The sequence below is a fragment of the Erinaceus europaeus genome, chromosome 4 (assembly GCF_950295315.1).
Source record: "Erinaceus europaeus chromosome 4, mEriEur2.1, whole genome shotgun sequence".
Lineage (NCBI taxonomy): Eukaryota > Metazoa > Chordata > Mammalia > Eulipotyphla > Erinaceidae > Erinaceus > Erinaceus europaeus.
In genome coordinates this window covers 9,268,872-9,287,869 of record NC_080165.1, presented here as the reverse complement: position 1 = coordinate 9,287,869, position 18,998 = coordinate 9,268,872, and the positions used below count along the sequence as shown (strand labels likewise).

The 18,998-nt window shown below is 40.6% G+C and overlaps 1 protein-coding gene across 3 annotated transcripts in view; it reads right to left on the bottom strand.

The window, feature by feature from the left end:
* ADGRF4 (adhesion G protein-coupled receptor F4) overlaps positions 1-18,998 on the bottom strand; it is a 41,805-nt gene that overhangs the window by 15,076 nt on the left and 7,731 nt on the right. For 2 of the 3 annotated variants that reach the window (XM_060188730.1, XM_060188729.1), the window contains exons 5-8: positions 15,975-17,351; positions 6,663-6,704; positions 4,408-4,467; positions 2,611-2,667 (exon numbers count right to left, since the gene is read on the bottom strand). In XM_060188730.1, the coding sequence (XP_060044713.1) occupies positions 2,620-2,667; positions 4,408-4,467; positions 6,663-6,704; positions 15,975-17,351 (1,527 nt within the window). In that variant the 3' untranslated portion in view covers positions 2,611-2,619. Of the gene's footprint in view, positions 1-2,003; positions 2,668-4,407; positions 4,468-6,662; positions 6,705-15,974; positions 17,352-18,998 lie in introns of those variants that run through there. The other variant, XM_007517848.2, reaches the window with a different exon arrangement.

The window sequence follows — 18,998 nt, the reverse complement described above, 5'->3', positions numbered from 1 at the left end:
GAAGATGGAGGGGGGAGATAGAGAAGGAGAGAGACAGAGAGACGCCTGTCTCCAAGCTTTCCCCCTGCAGGTGGAGAACGGGGTCTCCAACTGGGTCCTCGTGCTGTATAACATATACACTCAACCAGGTGCACCACCACCCATGCCCTAGCTGAAGAGTCCAACCATGCTTCTCTTCTCTAGAATGGCTAGCTCTAGTATTCCTAAGTGGAAGGATCTCCTTTATCTGAAACATTCTAGTGAACTTCCTAAAACAAGTCTAATAAGACCTCAGTGGAGAGGTGAGTCTTCATAAGTCAATTGAACTATCTCATAATTATGGACCAATCCCAAAAATGCTACAGTGATGCTCTACAATGCAGAAACCCTTAGAGCTGCAGAATTTGAGAAGGTTGACATTCGTGAATTCAAATATGGCCCCTCCCCTTCTACCTTTAAAATTTCCAATATAAACATCCAAATCCCAGTGACAGCCAATACTAACATGCCTATATTTCCCTGTCTGTTTTTTAAATTATTTATTTATTCCCTTTTGTTGACCTTGTTGTTTTATTGTTGTAGTTATTATTGTTGTTGTTGTCTTTGTTGTTGGATAGGACAGAGAGAAATGGAGAGAGGAGGGGAAGACAGAGAGGAGGAGAGAAAGACAGACCTGCTTCCTTGTGCTTTGCTCCACCTGAGCTTAACCCGCTGCGCTACAGCCCGACTCCCCCCCCACACACACACACACATCTATTTTGTGAGCATCCTACACATGCAGGTCACTGTACACAAGAGTCCTCTCTTTCCATCTCTCAACAACCACGTATCAATGTCTCACACCAGCACATCACGTTTATAGGAACTGTTCCCTTAAGAGTTCTCCCAACTCCAAATATCTTTGCTTCTGTGAGACTATTTCAGTCTTTTGCTTTGCCCCATTGCTCAATAGATGGGCGTGACTCAGAGAAGGAAAGAATGTGAAGATAGATGTGGCTGCCTCCAGATGGTGTTTTTAAAATGACGAGCATAAAAAAAAAAAAAAGGAGTCGGGCTGTAGCGCAGCGGGTTAAGCGCAGGTGGCGCAAAGCACAAGGACCGGCATAAGGATCCCGGTTCGAACCCTGGCTCCCCACCTGCAGGGAAGTCGCTTCACAGACGGTGAAGCAGGTCTGCAGGTGTCTATCTTTCTCTCCCCCTCTCTGTCTTCCCCTCCTCTCTCCATTTCTCTCTGTCCTATCCAACAACGACGACAACAATAATAAAACAACAAGGGCAACAAAAGGGAATAAATAAATAAAATATTTAAAAAAAAAAAAAGCCTTATCTAGGTTCATGCAGAAAGACCATGAAGTTTTCCCAAGACAAAACCATCTAAATGGAACATCCCTGCCCACACTCCCTCAACATCGCTCAGGGGGTTCTGTCTGCCACTTTGTGTTCATTCTCTTTCACGTACACCTGACGTCGGATTCCCCATATTTCGCCCGTGTAGAAACAGATCTCAGAAGTTGGCAGCACGTAGGTAGATTATTGCCACCCCTCCACCCACACTCCCTAAGGAATGATTCTGGGCCCCAACGTTATTAGGGAAAGACCAGGCTTGTTGCTTTGTGACTACAGTCCTTCCTGACAATGAGGCCATTCTATAGATGTCACCATTGACTGTCAAGATGGAATTAAGGGGTGTGACAGCCAAGGGTGGATGCTGCATCCTTGCAGGTGTGATTACAGCATCTGCTCACTGAGGACGGGAGACGTCAGCGTGCTTATGCCCAAAGCTTGGTTAGGTAAAGTAAGATGGCTTAGCTTCAAAAGACAACGTGTACATTTTCATTTATGCGTTGAATAGTATAAAGCATCTCAGAGATGTTCAGACATATCGTTCACATATTCTTACTTGTCCGCCTCCCACTCCAGGACCACATTGGAGGCAGCAGTACAGGAACAGGTGTAGAATGGTTTGTGTAACTCACAAGTGAAGTTTCTCCCTGGATTTTTTTGGTTTTGTTTTTAATTTTGTTTATAAAAAGGCAACATTGACAAAAACCATAGGTTAAGAGGGGTACAACTCCACACAATTCCCACCACCAGAACTCCGTATTCCCTCCCCTCCCCTGATAGCTTTCCCATTCTCTATCCCTCTGGGAGCATGGACCCAGGGTCATTGTGGGAGGCAGAAGGTAGAAGGTCTGGCTTCTGTAATTGCTTCCCCGCTGAACATGGGCATTGACAGGTGGATCCATACTCCCAGCCTGTCTCTTTCTCTAGTGGTTCCTCCAGGGTTATCGCTGGGGCTCATCCTGCACTACTAATCCACTGCTCCTGGAGGCTATTTTTTCACTTTTGTTGCCCTTGTTGTTTATCATGGTTATTGTTGTTATTGTTATTACTACTGTTGTTCTTGGATAGGACAGAGAGAAATCAAAAGAGGAGGGGAAGATGGAGAAGAGGGGAGAAAGACGCCTGCAGACGTGCTTCACCACTTGTGAGGCAACCCCCCTGCAGGTGGAGAGCCGGGGCCTCAAACCCGGATCCTTAGGCGCGATCCTTGCACTTCCGCGCCATGTGCGCTTAACCGGCAGTGCTACCACCCATCCCCCTCCCTGGATTTTTATGTTCAATACTCACTCTTCATCCTCAACGCTTCATTAATTTAGATCCATTGGTTGGGTTTAAGGATGCATTCTAAGTGGATATAAAACAATAACAATGATATCAGTGAGCAATAGTATGGACAAAGATACATATACATTTATATGTATGTATATGCCTGCCCAGAGATAAACAAATGGAAATGAAGACATGAAACAAAGTACTCAAGCCAGCACTGGTACACAGAATTAAATTAGCACATGTCACTGAAACTAACATTGTGAGCAACAAAAAGCCTTATTTTTATGTTCTGCTATGGAAGAAGAAGATAAAGCTATTTGCCTTTGAATTCATGATAGACCACTGATGGTGAGGTGTGCTCTAAGTTTAGAAATATTAAAAGATGAAGAAAACGTCTATCTTTGTATTGATGAATTATGACACACTCAATAAGTGTTAACCATAAGTGCTGATTCCCAATACATTCAGAAAGTTGTATTTATTGTGAAGGTATGAACACTTTAACAGTGAACTGTTGTTTGAGGAGATGACTTCCTTCTAATTAAGGTAGCAAGAATAGCAATTTTAGGAGCCAGGTAGTGGTGCACCTGGTTGAATGCACATGTTACAAAGCACAAGGACCCAAGTTCGAGCCCCTGGTCCCCACCTACAGGGGGAAAGCTTTGCAAGTGGTGAAGAGGGCTGAAGGTGTCTCTTTTTCCCTCTCCCTCTTTATCGCCCCCACCCTCTCGATTTCTGACTGTTTCTATCCAATAAATAAAGATAATAATTTTTTTTAAAAAAAATAGCAATTTTAGTCATTAACTTAACTGATAAGTTGTACCTCAGTCAAAAAACATCAGAGATGATAGATGGGAAGATAAATAGATGATAAATAGATAAATAGATGACTGATGATAGATAGACAGATGCTTCAGTCTAATGGAATATGACTTACTGAAATTATTTCTGAATAATAAAAGATTTATTCTTGTGATTGACTAATTAATTTTGAGTACTTTGGATTTTTATCTTCCTTGCCTATGAACTAAGTATTTGGACTACAACAACAGATGAGTGGCTGAGCAAGTTGTGGTCTATATACACAATGGAATACTACTCAGCTACAAAAAAATGGTGACTTCACCATTTTCAGCTGATCTTGGATGGACCTTGAAAAATTCATGTTAAGTGAAATAAATCAGTAACAGAACAATGAATATGGGATGATCTCACTCTCAGGCAGAAGTTGAAAAATAAGATCAGACGAGAAAACACAAGTAGACCCTGAACTGGAATTGGCGTATTGCACCAAAGTAAAAGACTCTGGGGTGGGTGGAGGGGAGAATACAGATCCAAGAAGGATGACAGAGGACCTACTGGGGGTTGTATTGTTATATGGAAAACTGAGAAATGTTATGCATGTACAAACTATTGCATTTAATGTCGAATGTACAACATTAATTCCCCAATAAACAAATTTAAAAAAGAAGAAGAAGTTTGGGCTAGGATCTCATTTATAACTCCTCTCATTTCCCCACTCCAGCATGTGACAAATCTCTGATTTTAAATTCATGTTGTCCCATCCCAATGGTCCAAACATTAAGCTAAAGTTCATCCAATGTAGAAAATTCTCCTGAGGAACATACTCTGCTAAGCTTAAGTGCTAGTAGAATTATCCAAATATGAATGCAGAAACAAATGAATGAAAGTTCTTCTGTATAATTAATTCTCTGTGCTTTGAATCCCTAATATTATGTTAATAGGCCTTCTCTCTGCATGGCCCAAGTGATAACATTGATCCTCTGGTGAAATTAAAAAGGAGAAACCTACCTCTACTACTCTTGATTTCCCCTTAAGTGAAGACATTCTCATTTTCAAAGCATCTCTTATCTAAAAAAAAAAAAAAAAAAAAAAAAGCAGTAACAATGAAGAAATACAATTTCCCTAACACCCTGAGCTGTATCCTAAAGTTTTCCGATCAGTAAGCCTGCCAGATGCAGCATCAGACAGACTTTGCCCAGTGTTCAGTAAGTAATAAGACTTGGATAAAAGCTAAGGTAAGGGAGTCACGCAGTAGCTCAGCGGGTTAAGCGCACGTGGCACAAAGCACAAGGACCGGCATAAGGATCTCAGTTCGAGCCCCCGGCTCCCCACCTGCAGGGGAGTAGCTTCACAGGCAGTGAAGCAGGTCTGCAGGTTTCTGTCTTTCTCTCCCCCTCTCTGTCTTCCCCTCCTCTCTCCATTTCTCTCTGTCCTATTTAACAACGACATCAATAACAACAACAATAATAACTACAACAACAATAAAAAGGCAACAAGGGCAACAACAGGGAAAATAAATAATTTTTTTTTAAAAGCTGAGGTAAAATTATAATTCAATTTAGGATTAATGTTAAAATGACAGCAACAGTTCCTCTTTTCATGAGCTATCGTCACATATTGTCTCCTCCTATGGATGTGATAGAAGAGAGGAAGAAGAGAGAATATAGCTCCATTTGGGGTGGTGAAATTCCTAGAAAAGTTACAGTTCCTTAACAAAGAACCTAGAAAACAACCAGGGCCCATGAGCCTAGCTAGGGCACACTTGCACATGTGTCCATAAGTTGGGGGAAAATACATACATCAACGAAAAAGTGTGTAATGGTCTACAGTGACTCAATAAGTGTAGCAAGCAAGTAGAAAGACCTAAAAAAGGACATCATAAAGTAATAAATCAAGTATTTTCTACTTATAACCAGATAGCCTCCTCACCTACTTCCTATTTTACTCTCCTCAATCACTCTAAGTCTAACCATGTCAGATAGAGTAAGAATTACATAAGCTGGATAATAGCATGACACCAGAACACTCTTAACGATGGCCCTTTTGGTCACGACCAGATCAGTCCATCATCTGGGGCCCTAGTCAGGGAATCATGGGATTCCCACATAGATATGATGGGCCTAGACCTTTAACAGATCCCTCTCTCCACCATCACTGGTCATCTCCATCAGGAACAGCATCATAAACCCTCTTGTGGGCCTCTACAGGAACTTACCCTCAATATAGAACAACAGTGGTAGAAATTACCCCGCTCTCTGAAGGGAGGCTGGGTCAACACACTCTGTCACTTAAGAAAATGAGTGCAGCCTAGGATGTTCCTAGCTATGACCATGGGATTTGAGCTCAGACTGATGCAGATGCAGGGGTTACACAGGCTCCTGTGCTAAATATGAATAGACATGAACCCTAGGGCAGATTGATGGGGGTATTTATATACTTTTCTCATATTTGGGAACTACTCTCTGCCCTGACTCAGCTTTCTAGCCCTATCCTCAACAATGATAACCGTTTTCCCAAACAATACTTTTAGCCCAACTGCATGTTAGCTGTCAGGTTCAGGCAAAAATTAGTAAAGTCAGGGGCCCCTTAGAATATATCTAAAATAGATTTCCTAGCTCTTTCCAACATGAAGACCCCAAATTTCATCTGCTACACTCTTACCTTTAGGTTACTGATTATTAAACAAAATTTTCTGCTTTATACCTTAATGATTTTGAGCCACCAAGTTGCAGATGCTACCATGACACTAACATGACTTCCCTAAGCAGATAGCCTCACCAATGTGGTCTGGAGCCCCACCTCCCCAGATCCCTACCCCACTTGGTGAAAACAGAAACAGGCTGGGAGTGTGAGTTGACCTGCCAATGCCCATGCTCAATAGAGAAGCAATCACAGAAGCCAGCCAGACCTCCCAGCTTCTGCACCCCATAAAGATCTTTGGCCCATACTCCCGAGGGATAAAGCACAGGGAAGCTTCCAATGGAGGTGATGTGGCACGGAAATCTGGTGGTGGGAATTATATGGAATTGTACCCCTTTTACGCCACAATCTTGTCGATTATTATTAAATCACTAAAAAAAATAATAATGATGAAGAAATGAAAGACTACACTTCTCCCCTCCCCCCCCCGGTAGCTAATGCCATGAACCCCACCACCACAACTCAGCACACCTGAACCATGCTCTGTGCCCTAAGCCTATTACCTTCCCACTGCCTTCAGCATATGGAAATAATCGACAAAGAGTGAAACAGGTTTAAGTTACCTTGTGATCCATGATGGCTCCAAACAGCAAGATGAAGAATCCCTGAAGCAAAAGTCAATAAAAGTATGAGACACACTTTTTGTAGACAACATGCAGCTAGTTTTCTTTAATTTTTACTTTTAATTTTCTTTAGTTTTCTTTAACCATTCACACTTCTAGGTTTTGTCTAGGGCAATTATCAGAAAGATGAAACTACTTTCTATGAATTCAGATTAAAAAATGCATTAAGGAGTATTTTCACTGAGTCTATCCCAAAGAAAGAGAATCACCTTTATGGGATATAGATGAGAGAGATTGTTATAGATAGATTGATATATATATACCAGTATGTATAGATATATGGATATCTGTACATTATAGATGCCGAGTAGGGTTTTCAACCTCTGTTTATATTCTTCCCAAGCATTAAGGTAAGCTTTCTTAGCCATGATCAATATAAAATGTGACATGGAATCTTAGAATTCAATGTTATAGTCATGAAGTGTATCTTAAGGAAATGAGACTTGTATTCTGGTCTACTTTCAGTTGGTGTGAAAAGTAAAAAAAAAAAAAAAAAAAAAAAAGCATCCAGGGCCTTTAAGCTGGTAGAATATGTTCTATGTACTAGAGAGAGAAGGTTAAAGAGGCCTATTAGACGTGGGTCTCATCAAAATATTTGAAATTATGTGCTCACTTGTATCATCACAATCACTAATAGTCAACCTTATCAAATGGTAGGCGCTGGAGTCCAAGAAAAAATGTGAATCTCGTCATGTCAGTGGTGAGAAAAGTGAACCTGGCAGATTGGTTTGTGGCAATGTAACACTAATCACACCAAAGGTTTTATTTCTGTTTCTGCTTCTATTTCTGTTTCTCTTTTTGCTACCAGGGCTATTGCTGGGGTTCAGTGCCTACACTGTTCCATAACTACTTGTAGCCATTTGTTTATTCTTCCCTCGACATAGAGACAGAGAAGGAGAGAGAGAGAGACATCACAGCACCATTTCACTGCCTGTGACATTTCACCCTGCAGGCACTCCCATGCAGTGATCCTGGACTCCAACCCAAACCCTTGCACATGGTGACACGTTTTCTTGAACAGGTGAGTCACCTGCTGTGTCCAGTCTAAGTCTGAAATGTGAATCACAGGGAAAACTTGCTCAGGGAAGTCAAGTGTATGTCACTAAATATGCTTTAGTATTTTTCCTTCTATTGAGAAAGAGAAAAAGAAAGCATGAGAAATAAAAACAGAAGCTTCTAGGGAAATTGGCTTGGCAGGTAGCACTGGGGCTTGCACGTCTTGGGCTCCTGTTTTATCTGCATCACCCCATCTACTTGGATGGTACTTGACTTTGCTCTTTCTGTCTCTCCAGCTTGTATAAAACTCGCTTTCCATCATATTAAATAGCTGCTTTTGAAAATCAGGGGACAGGAGCCAAGAAGATCATATAGTAGTAAAACATTAGACTTGCACGGCTGAGGTCCTAGAGGCCCCTCTTCACCTGGCCCCCGCTGTTTCCAGAGCTGAGCAGTGCTCTGGCCTCCCCAGGCTCCTCTTCCCTCTAAGACTCTCATGAACATAAATGAATACATCTTTTTTTTTTTCTAAAACATGGAGGCATGGGATAAGGATTTCCTGGGGTTCAATGAAGTTGCAAAGTAAACATAAAATGAAATCACTTATCACCAGAGTAACTTCAAGAGTCATGGATATTTATGTGAGTCTAAGAACTTTTGATTTCCAAAGAAATCCTACATCTTTCTTTTCTCTAATGTAATGAAAGGGATAGAGTGAAATGAAAGTTCTCCAGAATTATCAAAGTCTTAGTTGGCATTTACCTACTGTTTTCTGTTTTGTATTACATTTTGAAATAGAATAGTTAAATGTTACAAGGAACTCTTTTCTTATTGAATAAAGACAGATAAAAATTTAGAGACGAGGAGGAGGTAGAGAGAGAATGAGACAGAGAGACACCTGCAGCTCTACTTCACCACTTATGAAGATCCCCCCCCCCCACAGGTGGGGACCAGGGGATTGAACCTGGATCCTTGCACACTGAAATGTGTGTTAGCCAGGTGCGCTACCACTTGGCCCCACAAGGAACTCTTTATTCACTTACTGAGTATTTATGCTTATGTTATCTAAAGCAGTGGCTGGGATTTTTTTTTCTTTATAGAAACAGTGAATGCTTTAGGCTTTGTAGGCATGAGTCCTGCTACCTCAGCTTTACCCATTCTAACTCATAAACAGCCATGTGTGAAGTGTAAAGGTGTGAGCATGACTGTAATCTAATCAAGATAGTCTCAAAAACAAGTGGTAAGCCATACTTTGCCAACCCCTGATTAAAAACATTACAAAGGTCACAAACTTGTCAATTTATAGGTTACTCATAAGAGTGCGGAAAACCGGTGGCAATGGACTGTATCCCATAAGTACAAGTTTCTCAGCCAAGATTGAGACAAACAACTTCTAGAGATCAAATCTTGTCAAACCAAATAGATTCGATAAAGAAAACACAGCAAAAAAGGTATCTTAGCTCCATATATTTATCCCACAGATAAGATGGTTTAGGCCTGGATAAAAGCAGCAGTCCTAAGATCAGGCAGCCTGTGGGGGAGATTCCTTTCTATGAGTAGTAACCATATTTATTGCAGTGGAAATAGTAGGGAGAGCTTTGAGAACTCATGGCTTGTTGACTCCAAAAGCACATAGCAAGGACCACGTTTTCATATGATTAAAATAACAGATTCAACTGAATTCCCAAGTTACTTGATAAAGAATAAAATTTACTCTTGTTTTGATGTACAACAAATAAGCATGACAGGCTCACCTCAGGGTGCCTGTTTCTTCCATGTGCATGACCCAGCTTAGCTCCTTGCCCACACTGCACTGGGAGAAGATGCAGGGCTAGAGTCTCTCTCTCTCTCTTTCTCTCTCTCTCTCTATCTCTCTCTTTCTGTGTCTGTCTCTCTCTCTCTGTCTCTCTCTCTCTCTATCTCCCTCTCTATCTCTCTCTCCCTCCTTTTATATAAAAAAGTTGGCCTGGAACAGTGAGACTGAAGCAAATACATATATTTTATATATGGGATTAAGAGATTGGGCACACACATTACCAAGCACAGAGATCCAGGTCCAAGCCTCCACTCCCCACCTGTAGGGGGACTCTTCATGAATGGCAAATCAGGTCTGCTAGTATCTCTCTTCCTCTCTACCTCCCTATCTTCCCCTCCCCTCTCAATTTCTCTCTGTCTTATCAAGTAAAAGAAAGGAAAAAATGGCTTCCAGGAATGATGGATCCATAGTGACCACACCAAGTCCCAGTGATAGCCCAGAGGCAATAATTAACTAACTACTTAATTAAAAAGTGAGCACAGACTTCCATATTGCTGACAAAAGAATGCTTCTCTAGTAGTAAAGGTCAACCTCTGATGTGGAAACTTTAGGACAGATATAAGTGAGTCTGTGATCAACCACCAGGTTCCAGATGCTAAGATAATGCCAACCAGACTTCCCTGGACAGACGACCCCACCAATGTGTCCTGGAGCCCTGCTTCCCCAATGCCCCACCCGACTAGGGAAAGAGAGAGACAAGCTGGGAGTATAGATCGACCTGCCAATGCCGATGTTCAGCAGGGAAGTATTATGGGAAGCACCCCATAATGACCCTGGGCCCAACCTCCCAGAGGGATAAAGACTAGGAAAGCTATCAGGGGAGGGGAGGAGAGGGGATATGGAGTTCTGGTGGTAGGAATTGTGTGAAATTGTACCCCTCTTATCCTATGTTTTTTTTTTTTATCAGTGTTTCCTTTTTATAAATAATTATTTAAAAAAAGAAATTCCCACTTAACCACTTATATCAGTTATATATAACTTGATACCAATACACTGGTAAATTCTTCTAAGTTATGAGAGAAAACTGAAGGAATATTTTGTGTTCTATATTTTAAAACAGGGGCCAGGAGGTAGCTCATTTGATAGAGGGAGTGCTTGACCATGTACTGTGTTTCTCTCCTCTCCTCTCTCAGGTCAGCTAGGAATACCAAAGGAGACCTCCTGGGACTGGAACAAGACAGACTAGATGACTTCAGGAACCCACCAAATCACAAGTGAGTGCAAACACATGTGGCTCGTGGACAGAGGGGGCCAAAGAAGAGATTAAGTGGCTGGTAATCTTCTAGCGTTTGCCCTTCTTCCGTAGCCAGTCAACAGCTTCAGGTTGAGCCTGATGTCGAGTTTCGAGACCTCCTTTGAATCTGGAGAGGTGGCAGTCGTTGACTATGTGGGTCATAGTCTGTCTGTAGTCCAGCAGTTTACCAGTTGAGACACCAACAAAAAGACTACTGAAGGAAGGAGAGGACTCCCCTAAGACTCATCAAATGCAACGGTGAATCTCAGAAACTAGAGCAGCAGGTCGGGGGGGGGGGCATGTGCTGACACCAGGGGACACAGAATTAACCAGGAAACTCAGGAGAAGATCTCTACCTCGGTGGCCTGCCAGTGGGGCTGTGAGAGTCTCTTTGATTAGCCACTGGATTATCTCTGCTCCACCCTGCTTTATCTCTTGGTCAGGAGTCAGTGATTAAGCTAAGAAGCCTACTTATAGTCTAGACAATATAAAAGACATAAAGGTTCAAGAATCCCAGAGGGTCTCAAACAGAATTAACCCAGACTTAAAGACACCAAGACACATCATATTTAAAATGAAAAGGAATAAGAATAAAGAAAGGATCCTAAAGTTTGCAAGAGAAAAACAAAGAGTCACCTACAGAGGAAAACCCATAAGATTAGCAGCAGACTTCTCCACACAAATACTACAGGCCAGAAGAAAATATCTATCAAGTGCTCAATGAGAAAAGCTTTTAACCAAGACTACCACATCCTGCTAGTCAGTCATTCAGACAAGATGGAGGAATAAAAACCTTCTCAGACAAGCAACTGTTGAATCAACTATCACCAAAACTACCCTGAAAGAAGTTCCGAAAGGTCTCCTATAAACAGTCAGATCACCATAAATAGGCCATCTATCAGAACACTCTAAAACTCTACAAGAATGCGTTAAAATATCTTCAGTCTTTGATATCAGTAAATGTAAATGGCCTGAATTCACCTATTAAAAGGCATAGAGTAGGAAGATGGATCAGAAAACACAACCCAACAATATGCTATCTAGAGGAAACCCACCTAATCAACAAGATAAACACAGAGGAAAAATGAAAGGACAGAAAACTACCATACAGGCCAATGGCACACAAAAAAAGGGCAGGAACTGCTATTCTCATATCTGACACAATAAACTTTAAAATAAATAAAATTTAAAAGATAAGGATGGACACTAATTAATGCTCAGAGACTCAGTCAATCAAGAGGACTTAACAATTATTAACATCTATGCAACCAATGAGAAGCCATCTAAATACATCAAACATCTATTGAAAGAGCTACAGCAATATATTAACAACAACATAGTAATAGTAGGGGACTTCAACACCCCACTCTCTCAACTTGACAGACCATCCAGGCATAAAGTCAATAAAAACATGAGGGAGCTAAATGAGAAGATAGACAAACTAGAACTATTGGACATTTTTAGAGTCATTCATCCCAAGAAACTGGAATATACATTTTACTCAAGTCCACATGGGTCATTCTCAAGGATAGACCACATGTTAGGCCACAAAGACAGCATCAACAAATTCAAGAGCATTGAAATCATCCCAAGCATCTTCTCAAACCACAGTGGAATTAAACTAACACCTAACAATCAACAAAAGATTAGTAATAGTCCCAACATGTGGAAGCTCAACAATATGCCACTTAATAACTACTGGGTCAAAGAGAAAATAAAGGCATATATCAAAATGTTTTGAGAGTTAAATGAAAATGAAGACACAAGATGTCAAAATATTTGGGACACACCTAAGGCAGTACTGAGAGGGACGTTCATAGCCATATAAGCACACATTAGGAAACAAGAAAAAGCACAAATAAACAGCCTGATTTCACATCTTAAAGACCTGGAAGAAGAACAAAGTAACCCTAAAGTAACCAGAAGGAGAGAAATCACCCAAGTTAGGGCAGAAATCAATAAAATTGAAAATAAGAAAACCATACAAAAGATCAACAAAAGTAAATGTTGGTTCTTCGAAAGACTGAACAAAATCAATACCTTTAGCCAGACTCACAAGTAAAAAAAAAAAAAAAAGAAGGGAGAAAACCCAAATAAATCAGATCATAAATGAAAGAGGAGATATCACAACAGACACTGCAGAAATTCAACATGTCATGTGAAGCTTCTATGTACAACTATATGCCACCAAGCTAGAGAACCTGGAAGAAACAGATAATTTCCTAGATATCTGCAAACTTCCAAAATTATATAAAGAGGAACTAGATAACATGAACAGGCCTATCACAGCTAATGAAATTGAAACAGTTATCAAAAAATTCCCAAAAATAAATGTCCTGGACCAGATGGTTTTACATATGAATTCTACAAAACCTTCAAAGAACCTCTACTTTTAAAAGTCTTCCAGAATATTGAAGACACTGGAATACTCCCTTCCAGCTTCTATGAAGTCAATATCAGTTTGGTACCAAAAGCAGACAGGGACACAACCAAAAAAGAAAACTACAGACCAATATCTCTGATGAACATAGATACAAAAATATTGAACAAAATTCTAGCCAACCAGATACAGTAGTATATTAAGAAAATTGTTCATCATGACTAGGTGTGGTTTATCCCAGGGATGCAAGGTTGGGTTAATATACATAAATCAATCAATGTGATCCACCACATCAATGAAAGCAAGACCAAAAACCACATGGCCATATCAATAGATGCAGAGAAAACCTTTGACAAAATACAACATCTCTTTATGATCAGAAGACTACAAAAAATTAGAATAGATGGAAAATTCCTGAAGATAGTGGAGTCTATATACAGCAAACCTACAGCCAACATCATACTCAATGGTGAAAAACTGGAAGCATTTCCCCTCAGATCAGGTACTAGACAGGGATGCCCAGTATCTCCATTACAATTCAACATAGTGTTGGAAGTTCTTGCCATAGCAATCATGCAGGAGCAAGGAATTAAAGACATACACATTGCAAGAGAAGAAGTCAAACTCTCTCTGTTTGCGGATGATATGACAGTATACATAGAAAAAATCTAAAGAATCCAGTAAGGAACTTTTGGAAATCATCAGGCAATAGAGTAAGTTGTCAGGCTACAAAATTAACATTCACAAGTCATTGGCATTCCTCTATGCAAACACTAAGTTAGAAGAAGTTGAAATCCAGAAATCAATACCTTTTACTATAGCAACAAAAACAATAAAATATCTAAGAAAAAACCTAACTGAAGAAGTAAAAGACATGTGCAAGGACCCAGGTTCAAGTCCCCGGTCCCCACCTGCAGGGGGAAAGTGTCACAAGTGGTGAACCAGTGTTGCAGGTGTCTCTCTGTCTCTCTCCCTCTCTATCCCCCCCTCTCTCTTGATTTATGGCTGTCTCTAACCAATAAATAAATAAAAATAATGAAAAAAAAATTAAAAAGAAGTGAAAGACTTGTATAGTAAAAGTTATGAGTCACTACTCAAAGCAATAGAAAAAGACACAAAGAAGTGGAAAGATATTCCATGTCCATGTGTTGGAAGAATTAACATCATCAAAATGAATATACTACCCAGAGCTATATACAAATTGAACACATCCTCATCAAGATCCCAAACACATTTTTAGGAGAATAGAACAAATGCTACAAATGTTTATCTGAAATCAGAAAAGACCTACAATTGCCAAAACAATCTTGAGAAGAAATAGCAGAACTGGAGGCACCACACTCCCAGATCTCAAATTGTATTATAGGGCCATTGTCATCAAAACTGCTTGGTACTGGAACATGAATAGACACACTAACCAGTGGAATAGAATTGAGAGCCCAGAAGTAAGCCCCCACACCTATGGACATCTAATCTTTGACAAAGGTGCCCAGACTACTAAATGGGGCAAGCAGAGTCTCTTCAGCAAATGGTGTTGGAAAAAATGGGTTGAAACATACATAATAATGAAACTGAGCCACTATATTTCACCAAATACAAAAGTAAATTCCAAGTGGATCAAGAACTTGGATGTTAGACCACAAACTATCAGATACTTAGAGGAAAATATTGTCAGCACTCTTTTCCGCATAAATTTAAAGACATCTTCAATGAAACTAATCCAATTATAGAGTAGACTAAACCAAACAAAACCTATGGACTACATTAAATTACAAAGGTTCTGCACAGCAAAAGAAACCACTACCCAAACCAAGAGACCCCTCACAGAATGGGAGAAGACCTTTACATGCCATACATTAGACAAGAGGCTGATAACCAGAATATATAAAGAGCTTGCCAAACTCAGCAACAAGAAAACAAATAACCCCATCCAAAAATAGGGAGAGGACATGGACAGAATATTCACCACAGAAGAGATCCAAAAGGCCAAGAAACACATGAAAAAATGCTCCAGTCTTTGACTATTAGAGAAATGCAAATAAAGACAACAATGAGATGCCACTTCACTCCTGTAAGAATGTCATACATCAGAAAAGGTAACAGCAGCAAATGTTGCAGAGGTTATGGGGCCAAAGGAACCTCCTGCACTGCTAGTGGGAATGTCAAATGGTCCAACCTCTGTGGAGAACTCTCAGAAGGCTAGAAATGTACCTACCCTATGATCCTGCAATTCCTCCCTGGGGATATATCCTAAGGAAACCAGCACATCCATCCCAAAATATCTGTGTACACATATGTTCTTAGCAGCACAATTTGTAGTAGCTAAAACCTAGAAGCAACCCAGATGTCCAACAACAGATGAGTGGCTGAGCAAGTTGTGGTATATATACAATGGAATACTACTCAGCTATAAAAAATGGTGACTTCACCACTTTCAGCTGATCTTGGATGCACCTTGAAAAATTCATGTTAAGTGAAATAAGTCAGAAACAGAAGGATGAATATGGGATGATCTCACTCTCAAGCATAAATTGAAAAACAAGATCAGAAAAGAAAACACAAGTAGAACCTGAACTGGAATTGGCATATTGCACCAAAATAAAAGACTCTGGGATGAGTGTGGGGGAGAATACAGGCCCACAATGACTTTGGGTCCATACTCCCAGGGGTATAAAGAAAAGGAAAGCTATCAGGGGAGGGGATGGAATACGGAGTTCTGGTGGTGGGAATTGTGTGGAGATGTACCTCTCTTATCCTATGGTTTTGTTAATGTCTCATTTTTTAAATAAATTAAAATAATAATAATAATTTGCCCTTGGAACTTACCTGGAAAGCATTGAGCAGGGCAAAGATTATATGGCATGATAAGGGTATGTTTTCCATGAGTGTGACTATTCCAAACCCCCAAGTCAGTCCCAGCAGTGGGGTAAGGATGGCAACATTCTTGCTGATCCTCATAATTATGGTCACATCCTGAGACTTGGAACTGCCAATAGAGGGTCTCTGAGTGTTGAAAGCCACAACCAAAACCACAAAAAGATTCACAGCTACAATCACCAGGGCTGGGACAGCAAATGCTAGAAGGGCTTTGGTATTGTGCCACTGAAGCCAACAAGCATCGGTTCTCACATAGCCTCTTCCTGGGACTGTGACAGCAATTGTGGTAACAGCAATGACCAGTGGGCATCCGTAGCCAGTGGCAAAGCCAATAGCCATCATGTGGGACTTCACCATCCTACGAAAAATGACCAGTATTCCATAGATGATGAGGAGCGCTTTGAAGAACATCCAGAAAAATAATGAGAGGTAGAAGAAGTGGGTGAAAAATGTGACTGCAACACACCAGTTGTCCTGAACCTTTTTCTTAAAAATAGAAGCTACGATGAACAACACATTAGCAATCAGGAGCGACACGGCTATGTTCACAATACACACATGACGCATGTATGATATCTCTGTGACAACCACCCGGGACCACACTATGGCTTCAATAATCAGGCAAAAAAGCAAGCTAAGGATGGAAATGCTTAGCCCGATGCAGGTGATGTAGTCCAGGATCTTGTTATTTATTGATTTGGGAGACATCAAGATGGAGAAAGACATGAGTGCGCTTGTGTAGTTACACTGGCATTTCACCTTGTCCCGGTGGTCCATCATTGTTTTACATGAATTCTCTTCCCATTTCCTCTTCTTGGAGTGCCAGCCGACACAAAGTGCCCTCACATTCTGGGATTTATTGATCTTCTCAAAGGTGAGTAAGACTTGCTGCAATCTTTCTGGCAAAATCACTGAGAGGATCAGGCCGTTTACCGACTTAGGAAGGCTCGTATTTTGCAGGTGAACCTCTTTCAGAACCTTCCCTAAGGTGGGAAATGCTATGCTGATACCTCGGGTTGTGTTTGATGACAGCTTCCAGAGCTCTTGCCTGGGAATTTCTATTGTTCCTAAGATACCCTTTTGGGTATTGTTCACATTCATGGAAAAATTGAACATTTTTTCAGAGGTATTGTGGTCGAGGTGAAACCCTTTGGTCTGAATGAAGGGTTCATCCACAAAGCTCTCAGGTTCTTTATCCAGGTGGAGTTGTCTAGCAAACAGATTCACAGAGTGCAACAAATCAGAGCTGGCGTTTTTGTCAGGGATGAAAGCCCAGTTTGAGATAGCTGCTGGGTCGAGAATATGGTTGGCCATTTTGCTATAGCTCTGAAATAAAGAACAGTTGATAGTATAGTAGAGACTCACACATGAGTATACAAAGTTGATTTCCAAAACCTGAACTCTTGTAAAGATCACATCATAGAATCTGATCTACCATATTTCTCTTCAAATTAATTGTTCATTAGAATCTCATACTCATATATCCAGAGGAAAGATGTTTGGAAAAGATGACCAGAGGGCTCTGAACTCCAATTTCATCAAGACCCAAAGAGAAAAGGGTTGGGGGAGAAAGGAAGCACATTCAGAAGTAGCAATAGGGGTAGGTGTGACTTAGAAAGGAAGAGAAGGTAGGACCAGAGAAAAATGGGCAAGTATATTTTATTTAAATATAGACAGTTATAAAAATAATAATCAGTCTGTATCTGTGACCTTGGGAGAACTACTGCAGTTGCCAATGGAGGGGATGGTGACCCAGAACTCTGGTGGTGGTAACAGTGTGGACTTATACCCTTGTTATCTCATAATTTAATAAATCACTTAAAAGGAAAAACCTCTAAGATGTCTTGTCATAAGGAACTCTGCTTAACTTTGCTTAACCTAGAGTTCCTGAATCTACCTTTAAAAACAAAACCAATTAAAAATGTTGGCAAATGGGCCAAGAACATAGCATACCATAAGGTTATGTTAAAGATTTACAAGCCTGAGGTCCAGAGGTCCCAGGTTCAATCCTCAGTATCACCAGCAGCACTCTGCTTCTTCATCTCACTCTCCCTCCATCTCCCTTCTCCCTTCTCTCTCCCTTATGTTTCTTTCTGCAGGCCTCTCTTTAAAATGATTGAGTGGAAATTTTAAAAAGTTAACCTTTTAGCACAACAAGGGCAACAAAATGGGAAAAGGGGGGCCAGGCAGTATTGCAGTGGGTTAATTACACTTGGTGAGAAGCACAAGGACCTGTGTAAGGATCCCTGTTTGAGCCCCTGGCTCCCCACCTGCAGGGGGGTCACATCACAAGAGGTGAGGTTATCGCTGGAGCTTGGTGCCAGCACTATAAATCCACTGCTCCCGGTGGTCATTTTTACCATTTTATTGGATAGGAAAGAGAGAAATTAGAGGAGGGGAAGATTTTAAAAAAAAGTTATCCTTTATCAGTATGGTTATGTTCTACAGAATGAAATTTTGGAAACTTTAGATAGAGTCTTACAACCATCAACTGTATGGCATTTTCTTAAAAATATTAAATCTGCATAAAAATTTAATTCCATAACATTTTCATAAACTTTAACAAATAAATATGAAAAAATGATATTAAATGTTTTTGGTTAGTAGTATGACTGTTGATATTATGAACTCTTTGTCTAGAAAAGTATGTTTGAAATTGGTAAAATGCAAGATTTTGAATGAAAAGAACCCTACTTTTTTTTTTTGCCTCTAGCGTTATCTCTGGGGCTCGGTGCCAGTAGTATGAATCCACTGCTCCTGTGGCCTTTTATTTATTTATTTATCTCATTTTTCTGTTGCTGGATAAGACAGAGAAATTGAGAGAGGAAGAGAAGACAGAGAGGGGGGAGAGAAAGATAGACACCTGCAGACCTGCTTCACCTCTTGCTGGGTAGCCGGAGACTCGAACCAGGATTCTTGCGCCAGTCCCTGCACTTCGCGCCACATGCGCTTAACCTGCTGTGCTACTGCCCC